This window comes from Phyllostomus discolor, chromosome 3, assembly GCF_004126475.2.
Source record: "Phyllostomus discolor isolate MPI-MPIP mPhyDis1 chromosome 3, mPhyDis1.pri.v3, whole genome shotgun sequence".
Classification (NCBI taxonomy): domain Eukaryota; kingdom Metazoa; phylum Chordata; class Mammalia; order Chiroptera; family Phyllostomidae; genus Phyllostomus; species Phyllostomus discolor.
Window position 1 is genome coordinate 2,535,543 of NC_040905.2, and position 20,878 is coordinate 2,556,420.

General features: G+C 55.1%; 1 protein-coding gene across 2 annotated transcripts; it reads left to right on the forward strand.

Moving 5' to 3' along the window:
* The first annotated feature begins 3,591 nt into the window (after positions 1–3,591).
* MOCS2 (molybdenum cofactor synthesis 2) lies at positions 3,592–13,815 on the forward strand. Of its 2 annotated transcripts, XM_028528873.2 has the most exons (7): positions 3,592–3,678; positions 4,872–4,993; positions 6,323–6,467; positions 9,023–9,150; positions 10,138–10,288; positions 11,382–11,505; positions 13,325–13,815. In XM_028528873.2, exons 3-7 carry the CDS (start codon positions 6,370–6,372, stop codon positions 13,391–13,393), a joined length of 570 nt encoding a protein of 189 aa, XP_028384674.1. In that variant the 5' UTR covers positions 3,592–3,678; positions 4,872–4,993; positions 6,323–6,369; the 3' UTR covers positions 13,394–13,815. The 2 variants fall into 2 exon arrangements, with proteins under 2 accessions (XP_028384674.1, XP_035876051.1); XM_036020158.1 differs by lacking the exon at positions 4,872–4,993 and having other exon boundaries at positions 3,603–3,678.
* Positions 13,816–20,878: the final 7,063 nt, after the last annotated feature.

The window sequence follows — 20,878 nt, forward strand, 5'->3', positions numbered from 1 at the left end:
AAAAGAGCTTTGTTTTTCATTGGATAGCAACCCTCGGGTGGTGTATCTATCTTTCTTTCTTTCTTCCTTCCTTTCCCTCTCTCTCTCTCCCCCCCCCCCCCCCCTTTTGGTAACTAATTTGTTGTGCATATCTTAGATTTTGCAGAGGTAAATTCCGAGCTCTCGCTTGGCTCTGCCCGCCGACACTGGGAGACAGTGACTGGTTGTGGAAGACGCTCCCTGAAGAGCCTGTTTACGCAAAGCCCTTGTATTTCCTTCCACCTGTGGGGTGAAGGACTTGCCATTGGAAGGACGAACCACAAGGGGGAGTATTTCCTCTTACTTTCTTTCAATAAACGAACAAGTGTCCATGGTTTATGCTGTTTTTTTTTCCTTTTTATCCAAGATGACCGGTGAATAAAATTACATAAGAAGGACGTGATATTTTGCAAATAACTTCGCTCAATCACGAAAGCGAATCGACAATATTCTGCACACCTGCAAGGTGCCAGGCACCCCGATAGGCTGTGCATCATTCGTGCACTCTGTACCCCAATTACAAGCCAGTTGTATATAGAAAAGTGCTGGGAACTCCGGGCGGTGTCTTCGAACGTGTAACTCCAAACGGGCTCATGTTGAAGCAGTCTTTAAAAAATAACTACCGCGTCTAGTGTTCAACGAGGGATGCAAATACCACCCAAGATACGTTCAATGTCGACGGACCTCACACCGTGCCATTCAAACGTTCTCAGGCAGAGACATCTCCACTCGTCTCGGACTCCGCCGCTCGGCATTGCAGCGGTCACGTGGACGGAAGCGGGAAAGTCACTCCCCTCTGCCTTCCGGTGGGGCGCAGCAGCGCAGCCTTCCAGCTGCTTGGGGGGAGTCGCTGAAGCCGGGGAGTCGCTGAAGCCGGGGAGTCGCTGAAGTCGCGTTTCAGGGAAATTCCTGCTCACGAGCAAAAGCACATGACCAGGAACCTAGCACTAAATACTCTTTAAGGTCCTGGCTGGCGTAGCTCAGTGGATTGAGCGCGGGCTGCAAACCCAAGTGTCACAGGTTGGATTCCCAGTCAGGGCACATGCCTGGGTTGCAGGCCATGACCCCCAGCAGCCACACATTGATGTTTTTCTCTCTCTCTCTATCTCCCTCCCTTCCCTCTCTAAAAAGAAATAAATACAATCTTTTAAATACTACTGAAGAGCTGAAAATCGTGGCGGCAAATATTGGGGCAAAATCAGGAATTTATTGCCTCACTTGGTTGAAAAGTCCACAGATCAAGCTTCGGTTCCTCTCTTTTCCCGCTTGTGCGCAGGGTCCTGAAACCAGCCCAGCGTGGACGCAGAATCCCGGCTTTGAAAGGCGCGTGGGGGAGGCAGGTGTCTTCCCACCGCAAGTGTTGTAGCCCAGAATCCAACCTGGCTTTCGGGGCCCTCCGGGATCTGTCTGTTCAGGCTCCCTGCCATCAAAATCGCCTCCCAGCCTCTCTCCCTTTTTCTTGCATCCCAGCCACACTGGCCTCTCCTCCTCCTTCAAACGTGCAGAGTGCTTTCCTGCCCCAAAGCCAGGCCACCTCTCCCCACACGCTCCTGCCCCCGCCCTGCACACGGGGCTCTGTCATCCCTCAGGCGTCCGCCCAGGCCAGGCCCTGTTCGGCCTGTGCTGACTGTGCCACAGCTGCACCTGCCCCTCCCCGACTCACTTCCTCCTCAGCACCCACCACACACGCCCTCCCTCCTTTCCTCGCAGAAGGAACAGACCTGCCTGTCTTCCTAACGGATGCAAGCTCCATGAGGCAAGGACCTTATTTTATAGTTCACAGCTGTATCCTTGGTGCTTAAATACCAATAATCACTCAATACATATTTATAGGCTAAACAAATTGCTTTAAAATCAAGCAACACAGAAATTTGTTAAGAGGAAAGCAAAAGTATTTTTTAAATCACCTGTGATTCCACTCCCCATATACAGTAACTATTATTTCAGGAATGCTAATCCACCCCTTTCCTCTGGACATGAAGGTTACACAGATGTAGTTTAAAAAAAAATGCAGTGACACTATACACTATTTGTCATTTTTAGATTGTAATGTATTTGTATTTGAATTGAACAACAAAGTACCTGAAATGAAGCTGAAGAAATTTGAAACCATCACATTTTTTTTCAGAAGACATAGTTTTTTAGTTGTCCCTGATAGATCTTTCTAAAACTAAGAAACATTGTGAAAAATATTGAGGCTTGAATCAATGTTTTGTAACTACATGATCCAATTAGAGGCCATTTCTATTGTTTTTAAAAATATCCCATTATCCGTCATATTTTATCCCATAACCGAAATCCCACGATTGATGTTTTCATTCTGTATTTAAGTGAATTAAAATCTCTTTCCATTTTTTATTTTTCCATTAACTTATTACTAAGTTGTTTTGTTTGTTTTTTTTTTTTACTTTGCTTAGTCTCTTGATTGACTGGATTTTTGCAGAAGGAGATCTTTTCAGAGGGGCTCTTGGCTATTTTTTCTTTGTTCCGGTTGAGGCCCATCAGGCTTGGCCTTTACCAGCACCAGCCCGGCTGTATGTAATATTTGGCTCGTGCTTTTGTTCTCAGCCTTTCGTAGGTGTTGCACACCGCCATGGTCTGGCATTGTACGTCACAGACAAGTGCAAGACCATTGTCATCATTCCCGTTCTTCTGTCCGAATGTGAATGGGATTCTTTATCCTTAATGTTTACAAACGTTACCAGCACAGATGCTGGTGTTACTCCGTCCTTGTCAAATTTTGTTGCCCTGGGTTACAATATCTCCAGCCTCATACCCACTCCTCCCTTGCGGGGGGCACTGGCCTTAGCAAGTATTCTCCCTTCTGTGGCCTTACCATGCTGCTACCTGCCCCCCCAACTCCCGCCCTCCAATGTGCTGCTGCTCATCCCAGCAGCTTTAGCTCCAGCCTTTCCCGAGTGAACAGTGCCTCCAGCCCAGTCCTCAGGTGAGCAGCCACTTCCATACAACACAACAGTGTCCCTTGTATGACACCTGGTTCCCTGACTTCGCATTAGTGCTGTGCGACAGTCGCAGACTCCGGACGAATGGAGCCAAGAGGAAGGACGCCCCCTTTATATGCACAGGACTAACCAGCCATTAAACCCAGAGTTCCTGTCAGCAAAAAGCTGGAAAGGTTGGATGGATGGGTGCGGGCAAATTACAGGGCGGCCAGGAAACAGGGGAAGTGTGAGCTGATACGCCGGGTGCTCTAAGCCTTTAGGGGACGGAAGCCGGCGGGTGGATAAAAGCGTTGTTCAAGAGAAGCCTGCAGGTGAGCTGGAGGGAAAGCCCAGCTTCCCAACGCAGGTGCCAAGTGTCCGGGAGAGCCCGGTCCGCTGTCCCACGCCTCGCATCCTGTCTGCCGAGACGCGCGCACACGACCAGTCCTGGTGCCGTCTCCGGACACCTTTAACTTGCGTTGCCTTCGCAACCCACTAGCGAGTGGAAGCGAAACTACTCCGCGGATCAGGCCTCCGGGACTGCGCTGGGGGCGGGGGGGGGGGTGGAGAGGGCGGAGCTAGTTGTGCGCACGCCTGTGCGGGCGGGTCGGCGGGCGGAGCCTCAGGTGCGCCTGCGCGGTGGGCGGGCCTGCGTCTCCGCCTCCGCGGCCGGAATCCCGGCCCCGGGACCTCAGGCGGGATGGTGCAGCAGTGCCAGGTAAGGCTGGGGGCCCCTCCCGCACGTGTGCGCCCCACTGCGTCCCTGTCCAAACCCAGCACCCTCCCCTTCGAGTACCTGAGCGGCTGCCATCCTTCCCGACCTCGGAGTCTGGGCCCCAGCGCAGGTCCCGTCCAGTTCCCGGCGCCCCGGACGCGTAAAGCCACCCTTGACCTTTGTCCCTGTGGGACGGTATTCGTTTGAACGAAGACAAGCTTTATTTTAAAAGATACGCATTTTCTCTTTTTTTTTCAGAGAGTCTGTAGCTAGTTCATTTTATTTTCTTTTTCCATTGCAGTTTACATGCAATGTTACTTTGTATTAGTTTCAGGTCTACAGATAGTGGTTAGACAATCAGCTACTCCAGCGGCCGGTTTTGGGGAAGACGCGGGTGGGGTGGGGTGGGGGTGCGCGGGCAAACGACACAGGAGGCGGAGCTCAGGCGGAGTTCGCTGGCGGCCGGGGGCTTGGGGACCCCTGATCAACTGTACAAAGTGGTCCCCGCAAAAGATACGCCCTTTAGGCATTCTTGGGGCGTGCTTCCTCTGTGCATTTGCAAACTTTGGATTGTTTGGTAGAGAATATCGCGTTCACCAAGGGGAGGGGGGCCCTTGCACCTGGCGATCCCTTGGATACCAGTCTCTGGGCACACAGATTCGTTCCAGGAAATGCCAGTTTAACCTGTATCTCAAACGCACCTACTTTGGTGTAAATGTCAGGGTGGGTGGATTGCATAACTTAGCCCCAGGCAGCTGGGCTCAGTGTGGCTGCAGACCGGATTCAAAGGTCAGGTGACAGCCGTGAAAGACACGTTTTTCCCTGTTCTTGTCATTTACTCTACTTGTGTAATTCATCTCTTCACTTCCACACGCGCTCACTGCTGGAATTTCACGGCAGCCGAAGACCCGTCTCACTTCCCAGTTCGGGTGTTAGGGCTCTAGCTGCAGCACGATGGATGACACTGGTAAAGCCGAAGAGCATTCTGAAGTTGGTGTGAGTTGTGCTTCACGCATAAACGTTTCTCAAAATTGGAACTTGGAGACACACTGACATTTTGACGGGCGACTTGGTTTTCTCCGACTTGTAAAATTTGCCTTTGATAATAAACCACTGCGTTTGGAAACCACAGCTCAGCGTGGACAGCCAGGAAAGGCCTGTGAGTTGCCATGAAAAGCATTTTTTCTCCCTTGCAGGTGGAAGTGCTGTATTTCGCAAAGAGTGCCGAAATAACGGGGATCCGGTCAGAGACCATTTCCGTGCCGCAGGAAATTCGGGCGCTGCAGCTGTGGGACGCGATAGAAGCCCGGCATCCGGGGTAGGGCGACGGACACATACGATGAACAGTTTTTAATACTTAAAAAATGTGTAAACGCACACACGATAAAGTTAAAAAAAACAATTTTGATTTTCTTAATGTCAAAAGGGTCATTAGTTCTATTTTTTGGAATTACGCTGAAAATGTAAATTCTAATATTTAAAAACGCACAGCTCCTTAAGGAAGTTTAAAGATATTTTACTGGAAAACACAGGGAGCTGAGGTACTCCCAAAGGGACATGATTATATTTGATTTTGTAATTTGCAAAATATTGGAAATGAAGATTTTGCATTTTTATAATGTTAAGTGAAATTGTTACAAAGTCTGTTAAAAATATGTGCTTTATGCTTGAAGTCGAAAGAGAAATGTCTAAGATTAAAAGGAAAATGAGAGGTGAACCCTAGCCACTGCTGAATTTGTGTTTTGCAATAGCTGATTTTTTCTGGCATTGAAAACCGGTAATTTTACTGCTGTTGTTCCTACTGCAAGTTCTTTTTTTGGAACGAATTATAAAAGTGGACTATTTGGAGGTGTTAGGAATATTAGTGTCACTTAAGTCCCTATAAATGTTTAACATGTAAAAGATACTCCATAATGCTTGTTCAAAAGAAAAAACTGCCTGGGCTGGTGTGGCTCAGTAGATTGAGTGTCAGCCTGCAAACCAAATGGTCTCCAGTTCAATTCCTAGTCAGGGCACAAGCCTGGGTTGTGGGCCAGGTCCCCAGTTGGGGGCCCGCAAGAAACAACCACATATTGATGTTTCTCTCCCTCTCTTTCTCCTCCTCTCTAAAAATACATAAATAAAATCTTTAAAAAAAGAAAAAATACTTATTAATTTTATATGTTTAAGTTGCTCTTAAAGTGCCCTGATAATCAATGACACATGGTGGGACCTTTGTCCCGCTTTACCTTTAACCTCTAACCTGCTGGGCGACAGCTGGTCTTAGGGGGGACTTCCAGGGTATGCTTAGGATGCTTGTATACTTGAAAGGCCCCGAATGAGGAATGTTTTCTTTTTTCTTTTTTTTTGGACTGGGTCTGAATGTTGTCTTCAGGCTAGGTGTGTTTGTTTGTTTGTTTGTTTAATTTCCCGAGACACACATCGTCCAATAAGGAGTTGTTAGCAGTGTAGTGTGTTTCGTGTTTTTTGTGGTGAAAATGTATGTTCTTCAGTGGATACGTCCTTTCTCTGTAGCATACGTTAGCCCCACGAGTAACCCGCGTGCGTTGCTCCACGAAGTAGTGTTGTGCAATGTCTTTCCTGGCAGCCCAGGCATTCGCGGTCTGTCGCGGCCCTGACACCTCTTGTCCCACCCGCTTCCTTCCAGGTTGGCCGATGTCCGCAACCAGGTGATCCTGGCTGTGCGTCAAGAGTATGTCGAGCTGGGGGACCAGCTCCTCCTGCTTCGGTCAGGAGACGAAGTCGCCGTCATCCCCCCCATCAGCGGAGGGTAGCGCTCCGGAGCCCGCCGAGTACGTGAGATCCGGTTTTCTTCCCCGGGCTTGGGGACAAGGGTCAGCAGGGGTCAGACCTGAGTGCGGCGCGCGCTGAGTGCGTGCTCTTTGCGGGGCTGTCGGCGGCAGTGCCCGGTGAAAGCGGCAGCCCTCCGTCGGTGCCGCAGACTCACGAATGCCCGCCTGTCGTGCCGGCGTCAGCTCCCTAAGCAGTCAGTGCCGGTGGGATGTGTCCGTCCTGTTCACTTAACGTGGCCCCTTGAGGTCTCTCTGTGTGCCAGGCACGGCGCTGGGTGCCGGAACCCTAAGGTCCCTGTTTTTCTCGGGGGGGAAACTGAGACCCAGAGAAGCTGCAAAACTCGTCCGTGATCTCGGAGCCAATAAGCGGCAGACCAGCAGAGAGCTCAGACTGTTGGGCGCCCTGTGTACTTTTTCATGAACGTGTTCGTCAGTCTAGGTGAGAGTGCACCTGGGCGGAAATGGGGAAAAGTCGCAGAGCCAGGAAGGGACAGGGTCGCTGTGGCTAAGAAGAGAGCGCGCCCATGTCCGGGGCCTTCGGATCCACCTAGAGAACAGCTTTGTTTGTACAGCGTGTCGCAGGTGGTGGCCCCGGGACTCCGCTGCGTCTCTGTCTTCCCAGACAGCGCAGGCCACGTCTGAGTCGGGTGACGAGGACACGTGGGAGCATCTGTCAGGTGGTCCGGAGGGGTGGACGGGCTGAGCTGACTTCCCTGTCGGCCGCAGAGTACATACCGCAGGAACCAGCAGTTGCTACCCGGTGAGAAGTGTGGCTAGGTCAGGAGTGGAGGAAAACTGTCTCCATTCGATAGGGTTTTTCTCCAGAATCGGGGGCAAACATCGTCCTCAGTGGTGCAACCTTGGTTTCCTTAAAGGAGGGAGCCAGCCAAGGGCGCCTGAGTATTTTCCACCCACTTCTGCCCACCCCCTTCTGGAGCACAGCGCCCCCAGAGTGGAGAGGAAAGAGGGCGAAGCAGATGCCCACCCAGCACGTCCATCCGAGAGACTGGGGCCCCTGAGTCTCCCTGGTTAGAAATGCGAGAAGAATTCCTTGTCAGACAGGCGGCGGGTTTATTTGGGAACTGTGGTCCCCTAGCCACCTGCACAATTTTAGGAAAATGCTATTTTGGGGGAGTTGGGAATTTATTCTGAAAACGATGGGCTGCCGTTGAAGTTGGGGTGTGTGATGAGGGCCCCTCTCTGGAAGCATTAGGAAGTGTACTCAGCACCCCGGTGGGCTGTCGGAGGGGCTCTGACGGGGCTGGAAGTGAGTCCTTGTAGAGGAATCTGCGTCCTCGCGGAACCGTGTTGCGGGAACGTGGTGCGGTTGAAGTTCAACCCAGACTGTGTTCGGGTACCCGCACCTCCCTGCCAGAAAGGGGGGGGGGTGGAGGGAGCCCAGGCGGCAGCGTGTGCAGGAGTTGGAGCGTCTGGCACCCAGTGGTGCAGGGGTGCCCGCTCGTCCCCTCTCCGGAGCTGGTGCAGATGGGGAGCCACACGGCAGGTGTAGTGAGGTCCGGCTCCTCGGAGCCTCCTCCTGCTCATCTTTGCCTGTGGGCGAAGCCCACGGGTGCACGATTCTATCCAGGCTGCACGTGGCCTGCGTGCCTCCATCTGCCCGCCCAGCCTCCCGTCTGGTTCGCTCTCTCCTTTGCTCCTGGGCCTTTGAGCCTCCCCATGGTTTCTGGGGCACGCCATGCTCGCCCTCGCCCCAGAGCCTGGCCTTTGTCATTCCCTCTGTCTCTGCGGGGGAGGGTGGGGGGGCGGCCCGAGCAGGTGTCCGCTCTAAGCTTCAGCTCTGGAGAGAGGCCTCCCTCGGTCCTCTCACCTTGAGGAACCCGGCCCAGCCCCCGGCTCTCTCTCAGCCCTGCGGTGCCCCCATGTCTCGCCTGCTTGCAGTGCCATCCATCGCTGGGTCTCCCTCATTCTGCAAGGCCCCCCCCCCAGTGTGGGGACCAAGGCTTTGTTCCCAGCTGTGTCGGGAGCGAGGGGGCGTCCCTGCCCTCCGAGCGGGCACCAAAGGCCGGGTGAGGGAAGCAGGGAGAGCTGGGGAGGGGCGTGCAGTTCCTCCTTGTACTTCCCAGGTGGCTTCGCCGGGGCCGCGCCTGGTCCCTGTGGGGTGGCCGTGCGTGTGTGTGTGTGCACGTCCCCCACCGCCTTCTTTGGATGGAGGGAGAGGCGGTTCTGGGCGTGCTGCCCGGGTGCAGAGTGGTCCCGGGGGAGGCGCCTGGGGCCGAGGGTGTTGAGGTCGTGACTGGGCCGTGACGGGAGGGCAGAGCAGCGGTTCCAGAGCTGGGGGGACATCAGGGTGGGAGGTAGATCACGTTTTAAGTGGTCACGGTCATGGTGAATTCCCTTTTATGTCACACTCGCTTCGTTCGGGGTATTTATGAATAGTGCTGCTTTGCTAAGATTCTACACTGATTTTTATCACAAAGATCAAACCCTGCCTCCTAACTCGTCTAATGCGGGAGCACTGTGCATTGAAGCGCGGTCTGTGAGCTGGCGCTTGCCTCTGGTACCACCGCTAAGGCGTACTCACGTCTCGCTCCCAGGAAGGACATGAATGATGCTGAAGAGAAACCGAGAGATACCGTGAAATTCACCACGGAGAAGCTTTCTGTCGACGAAGCCTCGCAGTTGGTGGCTTCCCCGTGCTGCGGTGCAATATCCCTGTTTGTGGGTGAGTCGTAGGGGACGTCCCCGCAGCGTCCTCTGACCGCACGGCAGCAGGACCCGCGGGAGTTTCTGGAAACTCAGCGTTCGTACGGGGGTTTTCAGGGACTGAGCAGTAAGCCGCGGGGACCCGTGGTGGTTGGTGGGTAGAGAGGTTTTCCGCTCTTGTTTTGTGTTAGTAATCTCCAGGTTAACACGCTAAAGGCGTAGTCGGAGCAGGATAGGGGTCATTATTAGCAGGGAGAATTCTGTCTTTTCCAAACGCTGAGGCAAAAACGGGGATGGTAGTAACCTCGGGATAATCCGGGGACCATAATGTTTTCCTCCTTTTTTTGTAATTCTCACCTGAGGACATTTTTTCATTGCTTTTAGAGGGAGAGAGGAAGGGGGAGCCGGGGTGGGAGAGAAAACTGACTGGTTGCCTCTCATAAGCTCCCCTCCTGGGGCTCGAACCTGCGACCTTCTGGTGTGCGGGACGGTGCCCGTCCGACTGGGCCACGCCAGCCAGAGCCGAGGTGTTTCCCTTTGAAGTACAGATGCCGCCGGGGAGGAAACACGTCCCGGTTTGTATGGGTGCGTTTCCCTTAGCGTGCCTGGCCAGTGCGTGTTATTTTCTTATCTTTGTGAAAATCAGCTTTTGTTTTTCTCACCGTTTCCACGTTTAGAATATTTCAAAGTAATTTTTAGACCAATCGGTATGCTCCTTGTCTATTCAAAAATAACCCTTTTTGCCCCGGCTGGCATAGCTCAGTGGATTGAGCTCGGGCTGTGAACCAAAGTGTCGCAGGTTCGATTCCCAGTCAGGGCACATGCCTGGGTTGCAGGCCACGGCCCCCAGCAACCGCACATTGATGTTTCTCTCTTTCTTCCTCCCTCCCTTCCCTCTCTAAAAATAAATAAATAAAATCTTTTAAAAATAACCCTTTTTATTCTATTAATGTGCAGTTTTTATTATAAGGAGAAACCTTATTTTAATTGCTTTTTTTTTTTTTAGGGACCACCAGAAACAACTTCGAAGGCAGAAAAGTCATTAGCCTGGAGTACGAAGCCTACATACCGATGGCAGAGAATGAAGTCCGCAGGATCTGCAGGGACCTCAGGCAGAGGTGGCCGGTCCGCCACGTGGCCGTGCTCCACAGACTCGGGTGAGCCCCCCCCCCCCCCCCGCCACCCACCAAGTGTCGTCGCTGCCCACCCCTGTGCCGGTTCCAACTCCGCAGTGTCTCAGGGACCCCGCGTCAGGGACGCCTGTGTGTTCCTCTGGCGGGCAGTGGAGACGCCTCCCCTGGTGACACGTGGGGACCCGTGGGGAGCGCCCGGTGCTGCGTCGGCCCCCAGGCGTGCGGGACCCTGGGTCCCCGAGCCGAATGAGTACCTGGTGCTCACGTGCCCAAGTCCTGAGATGTTTTAACAATTGTCTTGTCGTCTGGATTCTTTACATCACAACAGGCTGTTAAAAACAATTTCTTTTTTTAAAGATTTTATGTATTTTTAGAGGGGAAGAGAGGGAGAGAAACATTAACGTGTGGTTGTCTCTCCCACGCCCCCTACTGGAGACCTGACCCACAACCCGGGCACGTGCCCCGACTGGGAACTGAACCACCGACCCCTCGCTTCACAGGCCGGCGCTCAACCCCTGAGCCGCACCAGCCAGGGCAAGAGAAACAGCGTCTAATGTAAACGCCTCTGAAGTCGTCAAACTAGTTTCCGCTCGTGTGCCACCGAGGAGAGCGGAACTCGGGGCTTTACAAAGAACCCAGCAACGGAGACTGCGTCTGTCACCGTTGATCAGTTACTCCTTTGTTACTGACGACTGGGATTTCAGGGATAGATAGTGTTAGCGATGCCACTCGTTACTGTCCGCCGCCGTTCGACATTTTAAATTCCGAGTCGCGCTCGTCACCGGGTGGCCGTGTCTCCAGCGTCAGTCACCCTGCACCTTGTCTGTCTGGTGGGAGACGCGCCGAGTCAGCGCGGGGTCCCTCTCCTCCGGGTGCCCGTGGCACGGGTCTGGGGGGGGATGGGGGCTCACAGCGCAGCCGCGGCCTCAGCGGCCCTCTGCCGCGTGCCGCGGGGGATTCTGTGCTCCGTCTGTGTTCCCACGGAGCCGGGCGCTCGGGGGAAGGAGGAGTGGGTGTCGGCCCCGGGAGCGCGTCTCCGGGTTTCCTGTCGCGGGCGGCAGAGTCTTCAACGTGCAGCTTCAGAGGAGGTGGTGACCACCCCCGTGTCTCGCCGCAGCCTCGTGCCCGTGTCGGAAGCCAGCGTGGTCATCGCCGTGTCGTCGGCCCACAGGGCCGCGTCCCTCGAGGCCGTGAGCTACGCCATCAACGCCCTGAAAGCCAGGGTGCCCATATGGAAGAAGGTGCGTTAAGAGTGTATCCGTTTTTGCCTGTGGGCGGGGTTTTTCTCCGGGACTTTTGAGGGTGGGGCGCGAGAGCCCTTTCACACCACGTTTGTTTTCATGGGTCTTCCTGACTCTCTAAAGTCTTGTGGAGTTTTTTTTTTTTTAAGATTTTATTTATTTATTTTTAGAGAGAGAAGGGAGGGAGAGAGAGAGAAACATCAATGTGCGGTTGCTGGGGGCCGTAGCCTGCAACCCAGGCATGTGCCCTGACTGGGAATCGAACCTGCGACACTTTGGTTCGCAGCCCACACTCAGTCCACTGAGCTACGCCAGCCAGGGCTAAATCTCGATTTCTTCATCTGTGAAACAGGGTGTTTGCGCACCGGCTTTTTTCCAGGGTTGGTCAGGTGTGAAAATTAGAAGCCCCCCCAGGTGCCCGGCCCGGAGTCAGCCCCCACAGGGGGACATGCCTCGTCATCTGGGCTGTGGCTCTGGGTGAGGGCCCCTGGAGCACAGGGGGTCTTCTCTGTGGAGGGTGGGGAAACCCATGGCCACGCAGGCGGCCGCTGAAACAGAGACTCCTCGGGCAGAACGACCTCCTAGAGCTTCGCCCCCTTGGACGGAGGGAAGGCTGGGGCGTCGCCTCCTCGGAGGAAATGCACAGCGAGCGCATTTGGAGATGCGTCCGGGACGCCGTGCCATGTTTTCCGTCTGTGTGTCCAGCCCCCGCCCACCCCCAGTGAGGGCCGGCCGTCCTCTGGGTCAGCAGAGCCCTCTGAGGACACGGAAAGCCGCCCCGTCTCTGCCCCGCTGCAGTGGCAGGGACAGTGGGGCTGTCCTGGGCACCCAGGTGCTCTCGGCTTGCCCGCCCCCGAGCCAGGGCCTGTGGGGTTTGGTGGCCCTGCTTCCTGCAAGAGAACCAAAGCCCACAGCCGTGATGGCCGGCGGGGGGTTGGCAGGCATGACGTGTGGGGGGGACACTGTCCCAGGGCAGCTGGGCTCCGAGGTGCTGCGTGCCGGGCTCCCCAGTGCCCACAGTGGGGTTGCGTGTCCCTGGAGGAAACGTGGCCGGAGAGCGCCCCAGAAGGATTCGTGAGCTTGGGGGTGGGGGCAGAGGGGCCGCCAGCCCCCAGAGAGCTGATGAGAGGGGCGGCCCCCAGTTACTTGAGTGCAGGTTTCAGGGAACGGCCGAGTTTGGGTCCCTTCCTGCAGAACAAGCACCGACTGGAGAGTGAGACCAGAAGGTGCTGTGTTCTGACTCCCCTGCCCTCCGGAAGCTGCCTCATGCTTGTCTGGTTCCAGGCTTGGGCTTGGGGAGCAACAGGGGGCGGGGGGGGGGGGGGGCAGAAGGGAGGGCACCCGCCTCCGGAGCAGTGTGGGAGACCCTCTGTGGGGTGCTCTGACTTCCCAGCTGATGGGCCCCCCCACCGCGCCCTCCGGAGCAGCGTGTTTGTAAATGCAGAAGTGGGATGAGGGGGTGGAAGGAAAAGGTGTTTAGAACTAAACCCCACCCCCTCTCTGTGCGTAACCTTGCCCAGACTCTCCCCCGAGCTGTTCCCAGGGGAACTCACGGTCTGTCCTGCCCGGCGGTCCCCCCCCCCCTCCCGTCTTGTTAAGGCTCCTTATCTGCTGTTTCTCCCGCCACGCTGGGCGTCCATCCGTGGGCGCGGGAACGTGGTGCTCCTTGCTGGGCTCCCAGTCCTCCTGTAACTGTTGGCGGCATCGCTGCAGGGGCGCGGGCCTGGGCAGCTGAGATTCGCCTGAGCCTGCCTCCTTCAGGTGTGCCTGCGTTGATCCAAACGCTCTGGTCTGAGTGCCTGCTCTGCTCCTGCTGTAGGAGATGTACGAAGAATCGTCATCGTCCTGGAAGAGGAACAAGGAATGCTTCTGGGCCGCCACCGAGTGACTCGCTTCTGCAGTCAGAGTGCTGACGCGTACAGTCGTCCCTGCCCGTGTTTTCAGTTTCCTCCTGCAGAGGTCACGCGAGTCTGGGGCGAGGTCCTACACTGGAGTGCGAGACGGGACAGGCTTCAGGGAAGGGGGACATGGATGAGTAACTTCAGTGTGAGGGAAGGTGTCTGTGGCAGATGGATCATCCCGTGACTGAGTTCTCCTTGTCACTGGACTCACGGCCCTGTGGCCCCTCCCCGCTGAGCTTGTCTCAGAATCCGCCCCCCCCCCCCCCCCCGCCCTGTGATGTCCTTGTTCCCGGGAGTGTCACGGGGGTGGTGGCCGGGCCGGAGGGTGTGCAGAGTCACTGCCGGAGAGTCTCGATGTGTTTTTAGAATTTCTATATATTTAAAAAATAAATCAAATAAACACGTGATTGAAAACATTTAAAAGCAGTATTTTTCTCTTTTTAAAATTAAGTGATAAGCCCCGGCTGGTGTGGCTCAGTGGATTGAGTGCTGGCTTGTGAACCAAAGGGTTGCTGGTTCGATTCCCCGTCAGGGCACATGTCTGGGTTGCAGGCCAGGTCCCCAGTAGGGGGCGTGCGAGAGGCAACCACACATGGATGTTTCTTTCCCTCTCTTTCTCCTTCCTGTCCCTTCTCTCTAAAAGTAAATAAAAATATTTTAAAATTTTAAAACTAAATTGATAGTACTTAAAACGTATTTCATAATACGGAAATCTCTACTATTTCAGAATCTGTCATTTTACCATTGCTTACCATGTTTCCTTCATGGCTAGTCCTGTATCAGTGTGCAGAGCAGCACGACAGAGTTGTAACACCGGGCACACTGACTGGCACTGGGTTCGTTTGTGTTACAATGTTCGCGGATCCTTCACATCTGACCCACGACCAGTTGACCAGTTACGAAGGAGAATTAGTTACACGGTGGTTTACCGAAGCATCTTAGGATGGTACTGCCTTCGGCTGCCTGTGCAGCGTGCTCCTCAGTGACGTCCTCGGTAAACCAGCTTCTGCAAGACCTTCCCACGGAGCGGAGGTCGAGTCTCTGCTCGGCCGCCCGTGCTGTCCGCCCAGCTCCAGACCGGCCCTGACACCGTCAGGCACTGGCGGCACTCCCAGCAGCTGGCCCCGCCCCAGAATCTGTGTTCTGCATGTCGGGAACAAAGGCTGTCCTTGCAGACACTTAGGTTGACGGTGTTTTTGCCAACATCGTCTGTTACATCCAGTGAGACATTGTTTACAGAAGGAACCCACTTTTTCAGCCCGCCCCGACGGCCGGTCTGCTGCCAGGCACCCACCTGGGGGTCCTTGTCCGCCAACCCCACCCGCCACGGGGGAGGTCTGTGTCTCATCTTTTCCCGGGACCCACGGCACAGCCACGCTGGCATCAGCAACCCCCTGGTAAACGGGGCCCTTTCCTCCGCCCGTCCAGGGACCAGGCTGGAAGGACAGGGGGCAGACACAACCCGCCGACCACACCCTTCCCCAGGGGGTCGCCCGGCCTGGCCCTGGCCGCTCAGAATTGGTGCTCCGGTCTCCCTCCCACCGAATCTCAGCCCGCCCGCCCCTGCTGAGGGCAGAGACGGTTGTCCCCGTTTGGAAAGCACGTCACCGTGGCGTTCCTGGCCCGCTGCAGATACTCCTGGGATCCTGTGCCCCTGTTGTTAATCCGTTCACTATGTCGCAGGTGTTAACATTCAGTGTACGTGCCATCCCAGCACCTCCTTAGAGATCTTTCCTGATGGGAGTTACCTTTCTGAGAAACAAAACCTCCCTCACACGTGATTTTAAACAGCGCCGCCTGCACGAAGCGGGCTGTGTTCTGAGGCTGGGGCGCACTGCTGTGCTCCTCGGCCTCCAGGGCAGGAGCTCAGTGGGGGCGTGCCGGAGCGCTGGGCCCCTCGCCCTGGACCCTGGACCCTGGGGGTCTGCGCCGACCCCGCTTTCCCCGGGGCTCGTTGGCGGTTGAGACACCGAGGGGCTGGGGGCGCCCTGACACGGCTCTCCTGTCTGCAGCTCCCCTGCTCCGGGGCTTGGAAGAGCATCTTAGAAAACATGACCCTCTAAGCAGCTGGCCTGGGAGGTTTCCCAGTCCCCCTGGGCCCGTGGCCAGGTGTTTTGTTGTAGCCAGGTGAGCTCCCTTAAAACGTGGGAACTCGAAATCACTTACGTTTTAAGTCCTTGTCAACAGGTAGAAACAGGAGGAGAATCTGATCTTTGACGGCAACAGCAGGTATCCAGGGAGTGGTGCATTTTCCGGTTGTGTGGTCTCTTTGTCCCTTAGGTGGGGTGTGGAGGGGCCTTTCCAGTGTGTCGAGAGAAGCCAGTAGTGTGAGCCTCCACCTCAGAACCCTGCGTGAAACGACCGGAGAGCCAGAGAACGGACTCCTGGGGACCTGAACTCAGCCGCTTCTCCCCCCTTCGGCTGCGACCCCTGCTGTCCGAGGCACTGCTGCCTTGTTCCGGAATGTCGCTGTGGCCCGCTGACCCGCCCCCTGCTCCGTCTCCCACGTGGGTCATTTCATATCCTAGGGACCTCCTGGCAGCTGACCTGAGCGTCCTCACCTGGCCTCCGGCCCACCGATCCGTTGCACCCCCGCCCGCCCCTCCCACCTGCTCTTGCTCAGACTCCCAGCTGGTGCGTGGAGGCTGCTTCTGCCGGAGGACCCTCACCTGTCCTGGCAGGATGCCCTCCTGCCAGGTGTCCCCCGTCGGCTCCCGCACTTCCTTTCAGTCCCCGATTGCCTGTCAGCCCCTCAGAGAGCCGCTTCAGGGGTCCTGCCGCCTCCCTCTGCTTTGCCTTTTGTCCTGGCGCTCCCTGCTGCCTGGTGTGCTGTGTCCGCCAGTTCGTCTCCATCACGCAGCTCCATCGCATCACTGAACTTCCCGTGGCCAGGACTTCTGCCTGGGGCACCGCAGTGTCTCGCCCACACGTGGACTCCACAGCACTGTCGGGCCCTGGCCTGTGTGGCTCAGTGGGTTGGGCATCGTTTGGAAAAGCAACAGGTCGCCGGTTCGATTCCCAGTCACGACACATACCTGGGTTGGGGCCTGGTCCCTGGTTGGGGTGTAAGGCAACCAATCGATGTTTCTCTTCCTCCCCTCTATCTAAAGATAAATAAATGAAACCTCAAAAAACCAAAAGGTACTGTTGGTGTTTTGAGTCTTGTATAGTGTGGCACCCTTTCCAGATGCACGCCTGGACCTGGCTAAATGAATAGGGGGGGCGGGTGCAGCCTTCTCGTCCACCCCCTACCCGCCCCCACCCCCACCCTGGGGTGGCGGCTGTGAATCACTGAGCACTGAGCATGTGACAGCGCTCCTGGCAGGCGGACACCTGGGTTGTGTCGTACCCCGGCTGCCGTGCCCCCCGCTGCAGACAGCACGGGGCTGCACACACCTTTCAACTCGGTGTTTCATCGTCTTTGGATGAACACCCAGAAGTGGGGTTGCTGGGTCATAGGGCAGTTTCACTTTAGTTTTCTGAGGACCCTCCACACTGCTTTCCACAGCGGCTGCACCAGGCTGCACCCCCACCAGCAGTGCATGAGGGCCCCCTTTCTCCACACCCTCGCCAGCACTTGTTGTCTGTTGGTTTACTGGTGGCGGCCATCCCGACAGGTGTGCGGTGGTGTCTCACTGTGGTTCCATGTGCATCTCTGATGATTGGCGGTGCTGGGCGCCTTTTCACGGGCTGTTGGCCATCTGCCCGTCCTCTTTGGTAAAACGTTAAGTCCTCTGCCCACGTTTAATCGTGTTTTGTTTTTGATATTAAGATGTGTAAACTCTTTATATATTTTGGGTAGTAACCTCTTACTGGATGTATGGTTTTGGCTAGATGAAATAAGTCAGAGAAAAAAAGAAATACAGTGTGACCTCACTTGTATGTGGAATCTAAAAAACAGACTCACAGATGCAGAAAACAAGCTAGTGGTCACCAGAGCGGAGAGTGATTGGGGTGGGTGAAGTGGGTGACAGGGCTGAGAGCTACAGATTTCCAGCTATGTATGTCACGGGGATGGGAAGCACAGCACAGGGAATACATGTATGGTGACAGATGGTACCTGGACTTCCGCAGCAATGATTTGTGCGATGTAGTTAGGCAGCTCTCCCAGCAGGGGGCAGTAGAGCCCGGGCTACAGTAAGAGCAACCCAAGTCAGATTTTAGCCAGTTACTTTTATTTTGCACAAAGCCAAAAAGTAAAGTTTGGTTCATAGCCATTGATTTTTAAAGTAAGTTAGGTTGGAGTGAGCCGTCAATGAAAATTAGTCCCTGATTTTGAATAAGGTGGTTTTCAATCTTTAGTTGGTATCCTCATTTAGGATCTTAAAGGGTTATGGTGCAATGAGAGAGCTTTTAAAAATGCTCTTTGTAGCTTTAAAAATGATGTGGAATAAGACAAGGAATTAACTTTAGGAAAATGAGTAAATATCAGGTCTTCCTCCAGCTGGGACAGAGTGGCAGCTTTCACACTGGGCATTCGCAGCCAGCCCCTCTGACCTTCTCTGGGGCAGAACCACGAGAAACTAATCTTCCTTTGATCCGGAGTAATGTGTCAGTGTTAACGTAATGTTAATATGTTGACAACGTACACCAAACGCGCTCCTGGTGGGGTGCCCAGGAGGCCGCTGTGAGGACTCCCCGCAGGGGCGGGGGAGGGGTGGGAGAGACCGCCCCCCACTGGACGTCCCAGCGCGGATGTCAATGGCGTGTGACCCACCAGCGTGAGGACGGCCAGCCTGTGAGCCCGAGATGCGTCTTGTGTTACAGCCCCAGCGCATTCGACCCTTAAAAATAAACCGTGAGCCCTCCTTCCTGCTCCTGAAACGAGAAGGCGCAACCACGCCGAGGGCGGTTCTCGCAGGTGGAGGCTGTTTGGCTGCCTGATTTTTCCTCTCACCTTGTTTTAATTCATGAGATCGGCTGTGCTTCAGAGTGGCGCTCCTCAAACCTGAATGCGATAGGAATTACCCAGATTATCAGGGATCTCGTTCAACTTCCCGCTTGCACACAATAGTCCGGGGCGGCACCGGAGACCGCCCTTTGTCACCAACGACCTGGGGGCCACTGTGAGGAGCAAGGCTCTGCACCTGGCCGCTGAGCTCCGCCGGGGTGGTTCAAGGTCGCCACGGAACACCTGGCCGGCCTGCCTGCCTGCCAGTAATGGGCGGGGCGATCCAGCCCCTCCCTTCTACTGGTCGGGAAGGTGTGCCCAAGCGCACTGAGCAGGTCAGACCTGGAGGGTGAGACACAGAAGCCGTCCAATGCCAGATCCCAAGCAAACAGCAGCGTTTTCAAAACCGCTTTAATGATATTCGGGAACGCGGTGTGGGGAGAGCGGTTCACAACGAAACGACGCTTTTCCACCTGGGCCTCCCGCCGGAGCAGGAGAGAGGCCCTTGCGTCATCCCTGCTGACCACGCCCCCGGCTCGAGATTTATTTCTCAGAAATCAAGCGACCTCCGCAAGTTCACGTACAAACACGCATACATTCGTTTCCATATTTTTGGTGGAGAGAAAAAACAAAAAACTAGTCAATCAGAAACCATACACTTACTACACCTGACCGAAGATGTGTACATTATGTCTGAAGGAAAATACCCGAGACAGTGTCTTTTAAAAATATACAATTCTAATAGAGTCGTGCAATATATACATTTATATAGACTTTCTCTTCCAAAATAAATCGGGCACATAGGAAACCTTTTTATATTTACACAGTGGCTACATTTTCATTAAGTTTCCAAGTAGTTTACATTTTTGTGTATTTCACACTTCACCCCATGCTTACATTTACCTCTAGAAGGTCAGTGTCTCAAATCGACTAGCGTGGGTCCATGAAGGGCGTCGTCCTCCCCTGCTGTCCATACAAGGGTTTTCTGTGTGCGGCCCGCAGCAGCGAAGGCGGACCAAGCAGGTTCCTTCGAGGAATCCTGGTGGCTGCTGGGTGACGTCTTAATGTATGAGATTGGCCTACCTGGATTCGTAGCTGTGTAGCGGAATAAATACAGTATAAAAGTATACCTCTTGTAATAATGTTTAGTATAATCACTCGTGTGATTAGGATAATTTGGCTTCCGTTTTCTTCCCTCTTCACAGTTTATAGGTAATTTTGACTCTTTTATAAAAAACAGCAGTGCCAGCTGGAAAAAAAAATTTCTGCCGGAAGTCCTCATGTCGCTGCTAGAATGGGCAGGGCCAGGGTCACGCCTCTGCACGTCCCTCCCAAACTGTTTCCAAGGAGGACGGTGCGGCTGCTCCATGCCCGGCAGCTCGGTTCTCGTTCATCACAGCCACAGATCCGTCTGAAGGCCACCTACCAAACGGACCCTCAGACACCGCATCTTTCAAGCCCCGCCCTCAACATAGTTTCAAAACGACAGCGTGGCTACATAGGAATACGGGCTTCTTTTTCAGCAGTTGAAACATTTCTCCGATGAAGATTCACTTCTGCTTGCAAGCGCCTGAGCAATGCTCCTGTGTGGATACGTAGCTGCAGCCTCGGCCTCGGCGGTGGCTCTGGGCGCAGAGGCTGTGCGCTTAGGCCGCGTGTGGCCCACGCAGCGGGTCTCAGTCCGGGTGGTTCTGCCCAGGAGGCGGACACAGCGCCTGGAGACTTGATGGTCACGACCAGGCGGGGAAGAGTGGTCCCAGCGTGTGGTGGGGGGGGGGGGGCCTGGAACGGCGCTACAAGTACCAGGAGGCGCAGGACAGCCCAGGGGAAAGGGCTACGCGGCCCCGCCCACGCGTCAGTAGCGTCTGTAGCGTCCGTAGCGCCTCCCCCGAGAAGCCGGACCTCGTGTGAGACGGGGCGGACCGGCGGCTCATTCACTGCGTTTACGGGAGTCATGCTGGTTCCTGGGAACCGTGCCGCCGGCGCAGCTCCCGGAGCCGGGCTGGCCGGAGCTCCGGCCGCGGCCCACTGCTTACTCCAGGGGGCGAGGCCGAAGCCACGGAGTCTTTGTCCCGCGCGTGGAGGAACCAGCGTGTGTACACACACACAGAAGTGACACGGTTTATTACACATTCTTTATCGGCTTAACGACCAGTTTCTCCCCTCGCATTTTGTAAATAAAAATTGCATTGCAATGAAACAGTTTTCATCCAAGCTGCTGTCGGAAAAGCTGGGCTCCAGCTCGCTGGCTAGAGAGCACCCTGGCCTTTTAAAGTGGCTGTTCTCCTTTGTTTCGGCAAACACAAGGTAATGATTAAACCGTGCACAGCTGTGGGCTGCCGACCCAGGGCCGGGCCGGGAGGGTGTGGGGGCCCGGTGCACACGGGCAAGCACATGCCGCCCTCCGACTTCTTTTCCCAGCCAGACCTTGGAGGAGGGCTTACAAGTGTTCTAGGACATCCAGACCCCGGGCTTTTAGAGCTAAGAGCGTCCCCGCTGGGCCCCACCCCGTCTTCCCATCTCACCACGAGGACACTGACGTCCACGGAGGTGACGGGACTGGCCTGAAGCTTCCGCTCTG

Coding starts and splice junctions, on each gene's coding strand:
- MOCS2 (XM_028528873.2), top strand. CDS start 6,370: ATGTCGAGCTGGGGGACCAGCTCCTCCTGCTTCGGTCAGGAGACGAAG. Junction 9,151..10,137: donor TGCAATATCCCTGTTTGTGG/GTGAGTCGTAGG, acceptor TTTTTTTTTTAG/GGACCACCAGAAACAACTTC. Junction 10,289..11,381: donor GCCGTGCTCCACAGACTCGG/GTGAGCCCCCCC, acceptor GTCTCGCCGCAG/CCTCGTGCCCGTGTCGGAAG.